At 45.1% G+C, this 18,445-nt stretch overlaps 2 protein-coding genes across 6 annotated transcripts in view; one reads left to right on the forward strand and one right to left on the reverse strand.

The window, feature by feature from the left end:
- Positions 1 to 6,571, reverse strand: part of EPSTI1 (epithelial stromal interaction 1) — a 51,309-nt gene extending 44,738 nt beyond the window's left edge. For both annotated transcript variants that reach the window (XM_054839572.1, XM_054839564.1), the window contains exon 1: positions 6,334 to 6,571. In XM_054839572.1, the coding sequence (XP_054695547.1) occupies positions 6,334 to 6,530 (197 nt within the window). In that variant the 5' untranslated portion in view covers positions 6,531 to 6,571. The remainder of the gene's footprint in view (positions 1 to 6,333) is intronic.
- A 10,794-nt stretch (positions 6,572 to 17,365) lies between these two features.
- The window catches only part of DNAJC15 (DnaJ heat shock protein family (Hsp40) member C15), a 31,225-nt gene continuing 30,145 nt past the window's right edge, over positions 17,366 to 18,445 (forward strand). For all 4 annotated transcript variants that reach the window (XR_008578995.1, XR_008578996.1, XR_008578993.1 and 1 more), the window contains exon 1: positions 17,366 to 17,539. Coding sequence is in view for 1 of the 4 variants with exons in the window: in XM_054839589.1 (XP_054695564.1) it covers positions 17,438 to 17,539 (102 nt within the window). In the remaining 3 variants the exon portion in view is untranslated. The remainder of the gene's footprint in view (positions 17,540 to 18,445) is intronic.

Below are 18,445 nucleotides of genomic sequence, written 5' to 3' on the forward strand. Positions count from 1 at the left end.
AAATATTGCATTAAATAATATGTTAAGACTGAATTTAAAAGAGAAAAGGGACCAAACTGCCAAAGACAATTGTTGAATCTCCTTCAAAGATACGCTAAGCTGTACTTTGCATTCAATCATCAGGAATTGCTTTAAGAGCAGTCAAGTCCACATCACCACAAAGTATTTTCACCAAGGCTCCCACGCCTGATGGAGCAGCCATATGCTGCTAAGCACCACGGAAGTTGCCAAATCAGAAGGCTACAAGATGCCAAATCCCAGCAAGCAGACAACTGTCCTGTGGGTATCCCTATTTCGCAACACACACACGGCCAGACGCTAACGATAACCAACAGCCACGGTTCTAGTCCTCAGTCGAGCGATATGCTCTGTGCCCTGGCGGTGCCATAAGCAGGGCTCGGGGAGGGTGTACGAACCTTGTGTGCAGGCTTGGGGCTCTGGCTTTCCATCTTTATCACCGGCAGCATCTCACCAGTTTACAGCTCAGAGTGAATTACTGGGGCTTAACATCATACACTGATTCATCTTGCTGTGTGTGCACTCTTAACACAAGAGACAGAAAATAAACTGCATTAGCAGAAAATGTTTATCATCAAAAGTCTACGTTCACGGATTTTGTCCTGTGTTTGCCACAGGCTAGGAGTGCACTTAATTACCACAGTTCAGCTGATGTCTGGAAGCTTAATAAGCCAGAGTAACTCACTTCTGTATCTGGTCCCTCTGGTTAGCTAAAGCTTTCACTAAAACGGCCATGGTGAGGTCTCAGGATAAAACAAAGAGTTAAACCCTGCAGAAGTGAACTTGCATGGGGAAAGAGCAAGAAGGAACACAGCAGCAGATAAGGTATGAGTCAGAAACAAGCAGTAAAACAACAGACCTGCAGTTCTGCTGTTGGCACGAAATCTCAGTTCTTTGGTACCCACAAGCTTGTAGAGAAATTCCTGAAGTTCAAATTTAGTCCAAGGAGTAAAACTGAAACTCAGAACTGAATTTCCCAGAGTTAAGATGGGGCTCAGATTCAGCAGCGTGGTTTGGGCTCAGCACACAATACGGTGGAAAGAACAGCGGGTGTTTCAGCCAGCACCCATTTGGTGCAGCAAACACATCGGTGCTAGAAGACGATCTCAACCGCCGTCTAAAGCTCCAAGGAAATTGTCACAGTGATGGATCAAACCAGGGAGCCAAGGGATAGCTCTCAGCCCAAACTCGGTTCGCAGCACAGCTTTCTCTCTTCCCTGAAAACGCTAACGTGCCATTAGTCAGCATACACTCGTGGGCAGACTACACCAACGGGAGAGAGTTCGCTGTGGCAGTGTGGCAGACTAACATCAGACCCAGCAAAGTCTATGAAATCAGATGCGGCCGTGTTTCTGCTGTCCCCAGGTCCCAAAGCAGCTCAGTCACCTCAGCACAGTGCCAGGGATGCAGCGAGTGTGCCAGAGCCAGCTGGAGCACCTGGTAATCACTAGCCGTGAGGAGCAGGGAGCATCCATACTTGGGCAGGCCAGGCCTTGGGATTGGCAACACCAGCACTGAGCCGAGCTACCCCCCGCAGAGGCGCCCGTATGTTGCGAGTCACACTTGCCAGCATGCCTGGAGAGCTGAGCAGGTCAGATGCTGTATCACATGAAGATTAAGACCTAAGCTAGCGGCATGTTCATCTCTGCTTCCCCCACTTTCTTTTCAACAATATATTTCCTCCTCCTCTGCCTCTGCACCACAGTATTTGTTGTTCTTTTATTGCCCCTGCCCAAACACAATATCCTCCCGTATGTTCCTTATTCATTGTCTCACCGCAGCTCCTCATCAAGCTGTGCATCAAGGGAACGTGCCAGGGCTTGTACAAACTCTGCTCTTCTGAAAAAGCCTTCTAATACAGCAGTTAAAAGGACTTCCTTCCCCTCCCACATTATGAGGAACGCAGCAACCCCCATCATCCAGACCAACAGAAATCTTACTGCATAGTTATCTTCTTATATGGACTCAGCCACCAAATGCTTGGCTGGAGATAAGGATGGCTACTGATCACATTGAAGCTAGGTATCTCTGAATCGCCCCACTGGGCTGTAAAGGTTAGTCCATCAGCCTGAAAGATAGAGAGTTGGGAGATTTCTCCTGTGCAGCAAATGCAGAGCTCAACTCTAAACAAATCATCCATAATTCAAATTACCTTTCTAGCACTCCCACCAGTGGCAGGGCAGTGGGCAAAACAAGCATTTTGCTAAGCATCTGTCTCCAGTTTCATAGACTAATTCAGTGTTTTCAAAAAGAAATTTCAGATCATGAAAGAAAATAAAATTTTCAGAACTAAGTATAGTCTATCAGCAAAAGATTGAGAGGTCTTATAACACTATAGATTTATTTATTTTTTTTTAATTCAGGATGAGGACTGGAAAAGGAAGGAAAGAAAGCCCTGATGGATTTGGCTCCTGCAGTCAAAGAATACTATTTTGCGAGTTAAAAGCCCTAGTAACTCTGCTCTCCTTTCACACAAAATGATGAGGGACTGTTGCCAGCTGTGCGACAATATATCTTCAGATTTTATTATTTTGAATTTGTTTTTTTTAATGGATTTTACAAGAACCAGTATTATTCTTGCCAGCTTTAAAGGTGCCAAGGACAGACTGCTGAATGGGGGCAGCATTTTCTTTTTCAGGCACTAGCTATAGTTCAGCCTCCAATTTCCCCACTTTCCTCCATCTTTTCTTCTGTACAGACTTTTGTTTCTGAATAGATATGAACAGGGGCAATTTGGGAATTCACTTTCTACAAGTTAATTTCATGGCACTTAGCAGACAAAGTGAAGTAACTTAAATACAAGCTTATTATTATAAGCAGTTTCAAGCACTTGTCATCCTGGTGATTTTTCCTCCATAGCCTGAAACCACATCCTATACAGAACTGGAGGGGGATGTACAAAGTTTCATTTCAATTTTGCATTTGAACAAGTATTTTGCTTAATTAGGACCATTTTATTATCACTTCTCATCCTTGACGTACCATATAAGGACTTTTCCAAAGCAAGAGAAAAATTACCCTCTAATATCAGTTGCCCACCTTGTGCTTTTTTCCGAGAGTCCAGTTAGAATATCAACTAGTGGATGAGGCTACAACATGCCACGTCCCACATGTATTTCATGTGTCCAGTCTACGTGAAAGGTCATCTGATCCCACCCTAAGATGCTGCTGTCTTCCCACTCCCAACTCCTCTGAAGCACAGCCCAAGACTGAGAGTTTGTGTGGAAGTAACTCACGCGCGTACACAGAGGCTTCAACAGAGACTCCGACTCCTGCTTTGCTGGCAGCAAAACCATATTCTGGCTGTTTCCAGAAAATAGCAAGCAGCACAGAGGTTGGAACAGAGCCACTCCTTGGCACAGAGGTATCCTACTTGGGCCCCGCATGTTCCCTCTGCTACACATATTCCAGAAAGCCTTCTAGGTTAATGCTAGTCTGTGCATTCTTTCTTCTACTGACATCCTATGACTTCAGTTCTCTGACTGCTCTGTTCAACCCCTGGTTATCTCAGAGCCTGAAAACCTGGACTATTCTGAGGGTGTCCTAGTATTTGAGTTTGAAAGATCACGTTCAAAAGGACTGATGGCTAAAAAGTTGAGTCAGCTTTATCACTGCTGAAATGATATTTTAATCTGAGATCTTTCTTAAAACATAACTTGAGATAACAAAACAAAGATAATAACAAGGAATGAAATAGTGATTTTTTGTTTAAAGAATAAAGATCTCCCCTTGTCTGCTTCAGTATTTCGGATACTATCTACTACTTTAATCTGGGTTAGTTAAGGAAATCACAGTTTAAACGGCTTCATCCCATTCAAACTGACTGCTGGCATCCCCTCCTTGAGGGACAGGAGCAAACCCCCAGTCCTGTTCACTTCTTTGTTGGAGTATTTGTTTCCCACTCATATTACATGGTTTCTGTTTGAACCTGCCTTTCCCTTGTCCCTCCTCCTCATTGACTACATACTAATGCAGACTTAATTTGTACACTCCACTGTATTGGGTTTGCGTGGCAAGGTTTTGGTAGCTGGGGGGGCTACAGGGGTGGCTTCTGTGAGCAGCTGCTAGAAGCTTCCCCCATGTCAGATAGAGCCAATGCCAGCTGGCTCCAAGATGGACCCGCTGCTGGCCAAGGCCGAGCACATCAGTGACAGTGGTAGTGCCTCTGGGATAACAGTTAAGGAGAGGGGAAAACAACCAGGAGCAATTGCAGCCAGAGAGAGGAGTGAGAATACGTGAGAGGAACAACTCTGCAGACACCAAGGTCAGTGCAGAAGGAGGGGCAGGAGGTGCTCCAGGTGCCAGAGCAGAGATTCCCCTGCAGCCCATGGAGGACCCCACACCAGAGCAGGTGGAGACACCCAAAAGAGGCTGTGACCCCATGGGAAGCCCGCGCTGGAGCAGCCTCCTGGCAGGACCTGTGGCCCTGTGGGGGACGCACACTGGAGCAATCTGGTCCTGAAGGTCTGTGCGCTGTGGGAGGGACCCCAGGCTGGAGCAGGGGCAGAGTGTGAGTCCTCCCCTGAGGAGGAAGGAGCGGCAGAGACAATGTGTGATGAACTGACCACAACCCCCATTCCCCATCCCCCTGTGCCGCTGGGGGGGAGGAGGGAGAGAATTCGGGAGTGATGTTGAGCCTGGGAAGAAGGGTGGTGTGAGGCGAAGGTGTTTTAAAATCTGGTTTTATTTCTCATTATCCTATTCTCATTCGATTGGTAATAAATTAAATTTTCCTGAGTCAAGTCTGTTTTGCCAGATGGTAACTGGTGAGTGATCTCTCCCTGTCCTTATCTCGACCCAGGAGCCTTTCGTTATATTTTCTCTCCCCTGCCCAGCTGAGGAGGGCAGTGACAAAGCGGCTTGGGGGGGCACCTGGCCTCCTGCCAGGGTCAACCCACCACACTGTGAATATATTTGCTGTAGCCTTAAATTCTGGAGGGAGCTCAGGCTAACAAACTGATTATTTACCTAACCTATACCAGGGGGGTTTATCCCAGACCAAATCTGGGCAAAGACAGTTATACCAATGGGAAAACTCCCACTATCCCCGCCTCCCCTCCCCACCCCCCCCCAAAAAAAAAAAAAACCCAGCAAAAAAATGCACATAGCACAAATGCGTTAGCTAACTAGGGCTGCTCTCACTCTACTGTGGATATATGCCAGTGTGAGGGCAGGCAAGACAGAAGGTCTTTCATATTTGGAAGTGGCAGAAAATAAACATAAACTGTAACTCAGGAATGGTTGGTTGCTCTCCTGAAAGTCAGCCATTAAAGCGCTGATGGATTTCAAAGGTACCCAGCTCTTAAGAGTCCCTGTATCATTACTACCTAGTAGGCAGGCATTCATGGGTTACAATGGAAAGCTGCCGACTGCTGCTTGCGATCAGCAGCCTGCCACCTCTTTCCCAGCACAGCTCCACCTTCTTCGTCCAGAAAGAAGGGAAAGGAAACTGAAACAGCCCTCAGTTTCTGTCAGCTTCACTTTGAAAGGCAGAGCAGGGGGAAGCAAGCTAAGCAAACTCAGCACATAATAATAATAATAATAGCATTACATGCACCGTAACTAACAGCTCAGAAAAAGCACATTTGGGGAAAAAGACTGTAAACAATTCGCTTTGGTCAGCTAAGCATATATGTATTAAGCACATGTGCATAAAATACACGCGTACTACTGTCAGTTTCTTTTCTGTATTATATCTGCAAATTAGGGCTTATACAAGCTATCTAAGAATTGTCACTGGAAAACCAGAGATGGACTGAACATAGATCTCAATAAAACCTAAAATAAAATTGAGGGCTGAAGCTTTCACTTTACTTTTGTCAGCATGAAGTTGTTGGAAGCTATTCTGTGTCCTGGACTGCATTCAGATCAGTGCTGGAACGCAGCCTATATCCATCTCTTAAGCCAAAGGAAGTATTTTTAGACTTTCCAGGATGTAATATTAGGAGACAGAAAACGGGGAGCTAGAATCAGATTTGAAATTTCACTTTGAAAAAAGATGCCAAGAAACCGACACTACATACAGCAATATCAAACGTACAGAACCGGCCGCCGTTATCACATGAGGTGTAAGCTATGCCATCACGAAGCCTGCCAGAACAACTCAGGTCCCATGAAGGAATTGTCTTTCATAGGTAGGCTTCAGGCTGACTGCAGGTGGCTCTGAGAGCACAAGGACAAGCTGCTTGTGTGCCCAGACCCATTCACAGGCTCTCTATAAAGTATTTCTGCCTTCGAAGGTTCACACCTCGAGTAAGGTGGAGAACAGGCACACAGCTACACGCACCATCTCAGCCAGGCTCCTTTGCTACTTACTACTGCTCTTGCTGTTGTTGGTAGACTGATGCTTGGCCCCTTTGCTCCTCTTCAGATGTTGTCAGCTTCTGAGGGTTTTCAGCCTCCTCTCTTGTACTGTTGTGATCCCTGAGGTAGCCCTGAGAGGAAAATGGGGTACTGGAGGCAGCAGCCATCCTGTACCTGCTGCCTTCCCTCCATCCTCCGGCCCCAGACATTGCTTCAGGAGTACCTTGCCTTGTCAGAAAGGATTATTGCAGCTAAAGCTAGGGAAAGACACAAAACTTTCAGTTCTTACAAATTGGTTTCAATTCCCTGTAAGACCTGCCCCTGCCTGGACTCTCAGCTGTAATACACACAAATCCACACGCTGGTTTCTGAGTCATCCAGAGTTCATGGTCATGCTGAAGCTCAGTTTGATCATCTCAACCACAGCACCCAGGCAGACTGGAGTCACGAGGTGACAGCAAAGCTTTTCTATACTAATAAAACAGTCAATGACACTTTGTGCGGTCTTGGAATAGACTGCTTCAGCATAAGCACAGTGAGCTCTGTCTGAAAGCCGTATTTCTGACAATTTTTTATCCCAGCACTTCAAACTTGCCTATGATGGAGCAGAACAACTCTAAGGAGTTTGCTAGTTTCTAATTTGCAGGAATGTACAAAGAAAGATGAAAGTGAAACTAAAAACTAACCCTCAGATAAATCCTAAGGCAATGGTCCTGCACAACTCCAATTGTGCCTTTCAATTCTGCTCAACCAGAAAACTTTTTTTATTTTGACTTTCCTACTTCTACCTCATGAATAGAGGACAAATACACGATTCTCTTCAGCAAAAATGCAGATCCCTTCAGTGAACACATCTGACCACTGGTATTGTATCTATGGGATTTGGTACTGTGGCATCTGCAAGGCAGGGGAAAACCAGCAACTTTCTTAATACCACTAGCAAAGTAAAGATGTTTGGCAGCTCCTAACCCAAGAAAAAGAGAACTAGTAATGCTACTGTCATGGTTTTACCCCAGCCGGCAGCTGAGCACCATGCAGCTGCTCACTCACTCCCCCCTGTCCGGATAGGGGAGAGAATTGGAAGAGTGAAATTGAGAGAACTTGTGGGTTGAGATAAGGACAGTTTAATAGGTAAAGCAAAAGCTGTGCACAAGCAAAACAAGACAAGGAATTCATTCACCACTTCCCATGGGCAGGCAGGTGTTCAGCCATCTCCAGGAAAGCAGGGTTCCGTCACACGTAACAGTGACTTGGGAAGACAAATGCCATCACTCCAAATGTCCCCCACTTCCTCTTCCCCAAGTGCCTTATAAAGTGAGCATGACATCATATGGTATGGAATATCCATTTGGTCAGTTTGGGTCACCTGTCCCGGCTGTGTCCCCTCCCAACTCCTTGTGCACCCCCAGCCATCCCGCTGGCAGGGCGGTGTGAGGAGCAGAAAAGGCCTTGGCTCTGTGTAAGCACTGCTCAACAACAATAGGTCCATGTAACAAAAACATCTCTATATTATCAACACTGCTTCCAACACAAATCCATAGCCCCATACTAGCTACTATGAAGAAAACTAACTCTCTCTCAGCTGAAACCAGGACAGCTACTCAGGCTTTATGCAGCAGAGCTAGGGAAATGCAGCTCCACACCTGCAGATCCTGTCCCTTTTTGTCCTCAGCTGCACTAAAACCACATTGCTGAAGGGATGCTTTTGTGGCCAGGTTTCCTGACTGTCCAGATTGTCTAGGTCTTACAGAACACCCCACACATGCTGGGAAAGTGGCAAGATAAAATGCCACATGGAGAGCCACAGGCTGCTTGGTGTTCGTGCTGTATGGGACCCCATCACCAGCAGTACACTTCCCAGAGCTGCCACATCCGGCAGCACGTATCTCCTAGGGCTGCCCGATGACGGCAGCACCAATGGTCTCTCCCTCCCACCATCCCTCCTAACACGCTCTGCAGCAGGGATGGTCTTCATTTGTACACGACTCGTTCTGCACAGACTTTGGAGTGCAATGGCTGCCCGGTGCAAAGGGATGAGCTGGTGAATAGTGCCTTGCACCTCTCCCAGAACTGTCTTGCTTTTGGGCCATGATGAGTCTAGCCTGGTCTATGAACACACAGTAACGCTGTGGGAGGGTCTAGTATAGTCAGTTCTTGGAGACAGGTAGCAGAAGCCACCCAGAGGCCCTCTCCTTACCTTCTGCCAAACCCTGATCTCTCTGATCCCAACCTCTTTTGAGATAATGATGCGGCATGCATTGAGACATATGCAGAAGCCAACCCAGATTGGCAGTGGTCTATCTTTTTGGTTTCTTAGGGGAAGAACTGGTCTCTGGGACATTTTTTAAGGAGCTGGCTCAGTTGGAGGGAGGGGGTGGATGCCAGTTGCCTATTAGTTGCCTGAGCCATTGATCTGAGTGCTTGCTCGCACAGCCTCTGTCTTGGTTTGGAAACTGCCCAGGAGGACATTGCTGGGTCATAGCTCCAAGGCAACCCTTGATATGGCCAATAGCCAACATAGGCAGGTTTCTTGTTTAAGGGTGTTCCAGGTTGGTTTGGAAAAGAATGTCTCCTCTGCCAGATGTCTTCAGGAATTGCTAAAAGAGCAAAGGGCCTCACAGCCTTGGAGCAGTTGTGTGGACTTACTCTGGTCTCTGCAGAGAACACATACATTTTGTCCTGGACAGCGAGTGGGCCCTTACCAGAAATCAAATGCACGGCACTTGACAATCTCAGTCATCCCTTAAGTTGTCCAAGAAAGTGTTCAGGTAGGCCAGAAGGCTCGAGGCTTGCTGTCCTGCTTCTTGTGAGCTGCCAGGCACAGCTAAAGGCAGGCACTGGGGAAGATCTCTTAACCCAGGTTGCCCCTCCTCTTCACAAATATATATATTTTTTTTTATGTACAAGGTGCTGGAAAATGAAAGTAAGCATCAAGCTGAGTCCCTTATGTAGGACTGTGGGGTAAATACATGAGGTGTAGAGAGACTAGACGCAGCACAAAATTATAGTAAAGTCATGTCTGAGGACTGCAAAAATTTGTGGGATATCTGCTGTGCCTACAGGTAAAAATCCAGCTATTTGGTAAAAATCCAACTGGACATCTGGATTCTTCTTAACCCATGCAGACTGATGTCTTAATAACCCAAACTTAATTATGAAAACTGATTATAATTAATGCAGCCACTGCTGCTGTATCTTCAATCCCACATTGTTCTGTAAAATTCAAATCTAGTATCTGCTTCCTGTTGAAATTTAGATCGTTTTGCCTGCAAACAGTAAGTGTAGAATCTAAGTTGTTTACATCTGTATAGCTCAAAAAAGAGGCATGTAAAATGAACCCAAGCACTAGAAGCTCAATCACTTACATCACTTCAATGATAGTTTATTTCTTAGCTGTATTTTGAACAATCCAAACTAACTCTGCAGGACAACATTCAGGCCTGGCTCTGAGGATGGTTCATGCCAGACACGACCTCCAGAAAGTCAGTATAGATTTGACTGCACCAGATGTAGTTTCCTCCACCCTAAACATCCCTCCAGTGGTGTCCCAGCAATCTCTGCATCTCAAACATACCCAATGTACCTGTGTCATACTCCACAGTACATCATTCATCTGCCCTTCGCTTTCATGCTACTAAACATGAAACAACATGCTACAGCTTTTGAAGGGCTGCAACACACCCTTCATATTGTTTCAGACACACTGAGCTGAGATATCCCCCAAAATAATAATAAAGTTTTAGGGTCACAGCAGTACCACCTGGGGCTCTCAGGACACTTGGAGCTTAAGTGCTTTGTAGTAGGGACATGCGTATTGCCTCCACTAGGCTCCTCCTAGGCACTTAGGCTCCTCCTAGTCTAGTGGAGGCCAGTCTTAGGCAGCATACATATGAGCAAGTTTGTGCCAGCTGGATTTAGGACAAAGGCTCAGCCTCCGGCCCTATTTTATTTTGCATTGTAGATGTTAAATAGATGCTAAAAAGTCCATGCTTCCTAAGTATCAGAATGTCAATGTATTCAGCCTCCTGAAACATGCAACCCCTCACCAAATCTCAACTTTTGCCAAATCCTCCATAAGAATTTTAACTCAGTATTTATATTTTTCTAGACCCACCAAATACTGGCTGCCTATTCTATCTGATGGTTTATGTTTACAGCTGTCTTACATCCCTACCTGTGCCCAATGCTGTGGTGCATTGGCCCTTGCTAGCAGGCAAGCACCCACACAGCGGGTGGTTCCCTCCCTCCCTGCCAGTGGGACGGGAGAAAACGGGAGAAAGAGTGAGAAAATTCATCTGTCAAAATACAGCTTTTTTGTCAGTAAAGCTCTGTTGCCTCCAGCTATTAACAATATTTTTTTTTTATTTTTGTGGGAGATAGAAAGATAGAAAATGATCTTTTGCTTTGAGAAAATCTTTCAGTGCACATGTGAAATATTAAGAATCACCATAATTTCTCCCTTACCTGTGTTTTTCATTAAATTACAACAATAAAACAAAATAACTTCTGTAGAGGAACATTCTATATTGAACCTTTATTTCCCACTCAGCAGCACCATGAACTATAAAAAAAATGAGAGATATGAGAGATCCTTTCTCACTTTATAAAGGATACTCAGAATCTCAGTCAGCCACCTCATCCTTTCTTTGGGAGTGTCAGAAGGGATAAAATTCTCTTCTATGAAATAGTACTTAAAAAAAAAAAAGTATTTAAAACAATGTAATGTCCCTTATCTTTCCTTCCCTGAAAACACCTGTTCATTCTTCATTATTTCACTGTTGGTTTATGGATTTCAAGGTTTTGCATTTTTAAGTTTTTTCCACAACCACAGACACTTTTCATTAAAAGCTAAGATTTTTATTTAATCCAAGGAGACTAGAAGCCTAAAGCCTGAAGAAAAGCATCAAACTGTAGGAGACTTTTGAGAAAGACAGCCAGGACAGGCTAGCTTTCCTACAGCCCACTCTGTTTTTCCCAGGAGCCAGCAAATGGTATCAGAAGGCCTTGACTGCTGCAGAACTGCTTTCTCCTTTGCCGCTAGCTAAAATACTTAGCCCTACAGCTGAGTACGATGCTCAAGGGTTCACGTACATAGTTTTTTTCCCCTGGATGTTTTGGCTAAGTAGGTAAGACACACAGCTGAATAAACTACAGAGCAGATACGTGTAATTGATCATTGGGAACATCTCCCCGTATTTTAGGGCAATGACAAGGGATGGTAAATATACCTAGAAGCATATCTATAATTAGCACTGCACATAGTGTTTTTATACCATGATGACAAATTAAAAAATTGAATTTTTAAAGATGCATTTTACTTTACCAAGGTTTTTCTGGCTGAGTATTCCAGCTTGTTGTACAATTAGTTGTGAACAGAAAACCTTAAACGGGACAACAAGTAATGCTCCGCTCGACTTTTAAAATACTTGAAACATGCTTATGGCAAGCAAAATATTTGAGCAAACCCACACAACATTAATATGAATGAATGCTGTAGTATCACGTTTAGTTTTGTGTACTTCACAGAAAATGTTTCGTTAGGAGCAAGATTGCTCTGTTGTGAGGACAGCGAGTTCTGCAGGGCTGATAGCACTAATTGTTACAGCTCGGGATGCTGGAGAAGAGAAATTTCTCTCTCCCCTGGAGAGGTAGCCCCAGAAGGAGGGTGAAATGTCAACATTTGGCCAAGATTTATTCTTGTTTAGATTTAGGACTGGAATTTATCAGGCTCAGCAGAAAGAACGCCATTAGCTTTGACAAGTGCGTGTGTGTGTCTGTGTTGGGTAATCTATTTAGATGTAAAATGCTGCACACACTTCCCATTTTATTGCAAAAAGCTGAAATTGACGGTACCTGTCAAAAACTATCATCTTCCACTCTCTAAAAGAAAATTGACCCTTGCTTTCTCTACAGTATCCTTCAGCATTAGAGCAGGTCCACCTTGCCTTTAGCTAATACTACTTCAGTAAAAGGAAGTGGAGATTGAAAATATAATTGACCTGATGTCCAGAACTTGCTATATTGAGGTCCTGAAGTAGTGCCTGAAAATTACTGCTACATTTTAGGAGTATTCTTATGCCTGGAGAGTGCTATGCATATCTATATTGCTATATAAATAATACTAAATAATATAGCAGGGCTATTTTAAAGGTCTGATGTTACAATCAGGACTACAAATGAATGCTTTAAAAATGCCTATTCTATTCTATTCTATTCCAAAAATGCCTACAATCCTATTGGAAAAGGCTACACAAACTGGTAAACTACACAAATGCTATCAGAAACAAAGAACTTTTACAGCTAATGCTCCAGCATTGTGACCAGAAGGAAAAAGTCCTTGAGAACTCTGGCAGTATTAAAATACTCTTTGTAAAATTCCTGAATGTGTGTTTTTAACAGTTTTTTATGCACAAGTAAATCTCTGCTTTAATTATTTTAACATTCTTATTCACAAAAGATACCCGAGCCTTTTGCCATATATACCATTTTCTTCAAGGAATAATTGTACTCTTGTAATTCCTGAAGGCCATGATTAGTTCCATCTTAGAACTGTGTATAATATACTACCCTGTGGTACCTAGTCAACCGAAGGTGTCATACAGACAATTACTGTAGTATCTGGAAAGAACATCATATTCTTTATTGTTTAATGTTTCAGAATACATTACTTAAAGAAATTAGTAGAAGTCCACAGCTCATGCCTCTTCTGGCTTTTATAGTATATTGCAGTAATTAATACAAATGCTTTTAGGAGCAATGAACTCTTCCAACCTCTAATCCTGGTGCAGCGGCTGCGAAGATTTATTCTTTCTTCATTTGTATGCACATGATAATTCAGCAAGGCTCAAGTACTGACTCTACCAGTTTTATATGATACGCCTTATGATTTCCTTGATAACTCTCAATTATGCTCTCTTCTCTGCCTGACCTCAGAAACTTTTATCTTCTGCATGAAACTTTAGTCCCTTGCATTCTAATGTCACTGGTCAGGTGCTACACTTACAGGTACTTTAGAAATTCCCAGCAGTAAAGAGTAAATGCAAAAGCCCCCCCACTCCTTGTTTTCAATTTCAGAAGCTTTAATCTGGTATCTGCTTCTAGATTCTCCTTCATTCCTGACAGAGATTCTTGACAGCATTGATCCTGACTGCAACATGGAATACTGTAGCACAGACTGTTTAGGAAAGTCATTTACAGGAAAAGTATGCAGACAATTAACTTAAATGGCATATTAAATATGGACAACATTGCTACATATTAATAGTGACAATATGCTGAAACATACCAGTGTTTAGGATTAAATTAAAATAGTAATGGACAGATTGTCCTTACCAGCACCATCCTGTGCATAGCATAGCACACAGCTGTGCCATGTTGAGAGGAGCTTCAGGAGGGAACCACAACCAAAGACCCAGCTGCTTTCATTCCTCCCTTCCTTGCTTCCCAGGAAAACAACTTACAGTGTTCCATTCCTAGCAAAAGATGTATTTTCCTTGTGTTGATTATCTCGTTTGCCCTGCTTAGCCTATATGCTTCCGGAGTTTCACTGTCCAGAAAGTAGTAGTAGTAGTATAGCTGGTGATATTCACCAGGAAGACATTCAGAGCACTGTTTTCCATCTCAGAGCTTGCCTGGATATATCTGGATGGACCACAGTGTGACCCAGTGTCTTTAAAGGTCAAATTTTGCTACCCTTACAATGATGTAAGTTTCCTGAGTACATTGATAACTTCCTTGCAAAGGTGATCAAGGAGCTGACAAGGAGAGATGCTCTTCTGGATCTGGTACTTAGAAATGGGAAAGAAGTTAGCTGCAGTGACCATGTGTGGTGGGTTGACCCTGACTGGAGGCCAGGTGCCCCCCAAAGCTGCTCTGTCACTCCCCTCCTTAGCTGCACAGGGGAGAGAAAATAGAACAAAAGGCTTGTGGGTTGAGATAAGGACAGGGAGAGATCACTCACCAATTACCATCACGGGCAAAACAGACTCAACGCAGGAAAAATTATTACCGATTGAATGAGAATAGGATAATGAGAAATAAAACCAAATCTTAAAATCACCTTCCCCTGACCCCTCCCTCTTCCTGGGCTCAACATCACTTCCAATTTCTCTCCCTCCTCCCCCCCAGCAGCACAGGGGGACGGGGAACAGGGATTGTGGTCAGTTGAGGACTCCTCACAATCCTCCCCTGCTCCCACGGGGACCCACGAGGTCACAGCCTCCTTCAGGTGTCTCCACCTGCTCTCACATGGGGTCCTCCATGGGCTGAGGTGGATATCTGCTCCACCATGGACCTCCATGGGCTGCAGGGGGACAGCCTGCCTCACCATGGTCTTCTCCATGGGCTGCAGGGGAATGTCTGCTCTGGTGCCTGGAGCACCTCCTCCCCCTCCTTCTTCAGTGACCTTGGTGTCTGCAGAGTTGTTCCTCTCATGTATTCTCACTCCTCTCTCTGGCTGCAATTGCTCCTGGTTGTTTTCCCCCCTCCTTAACTCTGTTATCCCAGAGGCACTACCACTGTCACTGATGTGCTCGGCCTTAGCCAGCAGTGGGTCTGTCTTGGAGCCAGCTGGCATTGGCTCTATTGGACATGGGGGAAGCTTCTAGCAGAAGCCACCCCTGTAGCCCCCCTGCTACCAAAATCTTGCCATGCAAACCCAATACACCATGAGACAGTAAAATCAGGAAAAAATAGCATCATCACAACCCTGGACTTAATAAGAGCAGACTTTGACCATGGGATATAGTACTGGAGATAAGTCCAGGAGAGTTGTTTGCTTTTCAAGGATCCCTACCTAAAATCTTAAGAATGGTCCATCCTGACAGCAGGAAGTCAAACAGGAGTGGCAGGAAGCCTGCATGGATGAACAAGCTGCTCTTGACTAAACTCAAATATAAAAAATGTACAAAAGGCGGGAGCAGGGGCAGGTGACACCAGAAGAATACTGAGCCACTATCTGAACGTACAAGGAGGATCTAGGGAAATACAGATTGTTCAGTCTCACCTCAATCCCACGGGAGGTGGTGAAGCAAATAATTCCTGGTGGACAAACTGACCATAAGCCAGCAAAACATTTGCGATTCCTCACGTTGCTGTATTTCACATGGATTTTATGCGGTACCACTTTGGTAGATTTTGTAAATTATGGTTGTATACCTGGATATTAGAGACATTCTTCTAAACTACTTTGGTTTTTGGTGGTCCAGAATTGCACTGTTAAAATTCATTATTGTTGATGTTCTGCTGATTTTTGTCCACTGAGTCTTTCAAGTTGTTCAAAGCAATGCAGCTATTCTGGTTTAGAGCCACTCGTGTATTTCCTACAGTTGCCTCGCCAAACACACATGGTGGCTAAAATGAGTAACTCTCATTCACTTTACTGTCCCATGGGACTCAAAGATGCTACTTCTAGGAGTATGTACTTTTCAATATGAGTAAATGTTGCAGAAGCTGGAAAAAAAAATAGATACTGTTTTCTGCAGTCTTTCACTTCATAGATTTGCCTCTTACTTTCTTCTAGTCTTATTTGTTTGGTTTCTTTTTATTTCCTGCCATTTCAGTTTCCTCCCTAAAACAATGTTTCTTCTCTTATGGCTGATTATCTTTTAACAAAGAGCATTACATCATCAGGAGAGACCTAGATTTTTTAAAACAATTTGCAATAAAATGTGGAAGAGGAAAATCAAGAAAAAACCCTGAATTCCAATATTTTCAATTTATTATTTTTTAAAATGGGTTTCCTGATCAAAATAATAGTAAGTGACATGCTATTCTGGATTACTTCTGTGGAAATCAATGAATAAATAATGATTAGTTGGGGACATTTTTATTGATTTTAAAATAGGTTTTAAGATTACCAGAAATTCAGTTCCACTGAAGGTTTAACAAATTAATCATATATAATTGTATATGTTCAATGAAGAAGTAAAAAGGAATGTTATTTCTTCCCAAATGGATCATCAAACAACTTCCAATGACTTCTGTGCTGTAGAAAGCTAAATTTATGCATCTAAGATTAATGAAATGTTATATATGGTCAACTCACCTTTATGGTGATTTTTAAAAAGATACTTAGAGATAAATTAAAACAGTGGCCTTTCAGTGTTAGAGGATTGATAAGCATCAATCAGATATACACCACCACGACATGCGCTTGGGAACAATGCCTCAGAAGAGCAATCCTTGTTTGAAATAGGAGATAAGAAGAATAATTCTCTTTGTTGAGTCACACCGCTTAGCAATCTGCAGACAATTCAACTCCACTGCCAGTACTACCAGGTAGGAGAGAAAGGAAAATTAGCATTAAGGGCAAAAGAAGAGCAGTTACACTGCTGTACTTAAACGAGATTGAGCATTTTACCTTTTGTGGTATGGGACTAATGGTGACTGACAACTTCTGTGTATGAGGCATCGCTTGAAGATGATTTTCAGAAAGATGAACTATGACCTTAAGTGTCAGCATTTTCAGGAAATCAAAATATAAATATACGGAAACATATACAGACATCAACTAAGGGACAAACATATAAACATTAAAAAACATTTTTAATGGTTTTGCAGATAAATTTTTCTTTATCCTTATGTTTTCCCCCTTCTAAACCCCTGTATTCCAAAGATGGACATAACTCATTTCTGTGTGGCCTTTCCTTCTCCCAAATGTTTTCTCTCCTTCTTATCCTATTTTTGTAACGCATAAATTACCTCTTATCCCTTCATCTCCCCCCTACTCTTTTCTTGGTTGTCTTGGGATTGAGAATAAGAAGCCACCTCCGGTCCCCCAGCTCCTCAAACCAGGAAGGAGGACAAATGATGGAAACACCGCTCTCCGACCCAGCGTCAGGCCGGGGGGCGAGAAGGGCCTCCCCCGCCGTGAGGGCCTCGCCTCGCCGGTGACCGATTCCACCCCAGCGCCGCCGAGGCCGCCTCCGCGCAACCACTGTCCCCTGTCGCAGCGAGACCGTGACGCAGGGAGGTAACGGCGGGGCAGGGCGTGTGACGCGCTAGCGTAGGCCCCACCTCTCGCACGGAAGATTGGCGAGGGGACGAGCTTCGGAGTCACTCCTTCCAACTGGTTTGTCCCTCCGGACGACCTGTAGCGCTTTCCCCTCCCGCCATCATGGAAGGAGCCGCGGCCTCCTCCGAGGGCCTGCGCTATGCCGAGTACGCCAGGGTCCCTACGGGCGCCGGCAAGGGCCAGGCCGAGCTGGACCGAGGGCTGGTGAGCGCGCCGGGGGCTGGCTAGGGGCGGGGAGGGGGGAGGCAGCGGTAGTGCATCCCGCGAGTAGCGGCCGAGGAGGGGGGAGGGCATCAGCCGGCTCTGCTCCTCCTCCTCCTTCTCCTGCTGCTGCTGCCCGCAGAGCCGGGGCGGGGGTCTCTCCTCCCCCTCGGCCTGGTGCCGCCGAGGGCCCTCCCCGCCGCGGGGCCGGGTGGCGGTTGAGCTCCCCGCCCCCGGGCTGTGAGGCTTCCACCTGCCCCGCTTCCCGGCCCACGGCTTTCACACCCCCGCGGGGTAACGTGTGTGAGCTCCAGGGCAGCGGGTCGGGGGATGGGGCTGCGGGGGGCAGGCGTTCCTCATCTCCCGTGGGCGTGGGCAGGGAGGTCGGGGTGGTGGTGTCCCCCCGCCTCGGGCCGTGCCTGGCCCTGGTGGCGCGGGTGGAGCCGCAGCGTGGGCAGCGGGATACACGGGAGCGCTTCAGCCCCCGTGTAAAGCCCAGTGCTGCTCCAGGCACGAGCGCACAAGGCCTAAAGTTTCATTCCCCTGCCGTAAAGAGGTGATACCTGTGAAATTTTCACGTACCGTGCAAGTTTTAGTACCACAGGCCAGAGTGATAATGGTTTTGTAGAGCTCCGTTTCAGAAAAGTAAATTCTCACCTCACAGTTCATTGTGTGGGAGAGGCGGGATGAGCCTCGTGCAGAGGCAAAATGCCTTAAAGGTTCTGATGCGATAGCATGCTCTAATGGGAAGGGTGCTGTAACTACATCCCATTCCTTCGTTCTGGTCGCTTGGACTAGTTCATGGGACAGTGAGTTCTCTTTGGAAAAAAGTTGGGAAGACTAGATCGATGACTGCTTAAAGCACTGGATGGTGAAGACTTCACAGTTTTAAAATGGCTTTAAATACGT

This window comes from Grus americana, chromosome 1 (assembly GCF_028858705.1).
Source record: "Grus americana isolate bGruAme1 chromosome 1, bGruAme1.mat, whole genome shotgun sequence".
Classification (NCBI taxonomy): domain Eukaryota; kingdom Metazoa; phylum Chordata; class Aves; order Gruiformes; family Gruidae; genus Grus; species Grus americana.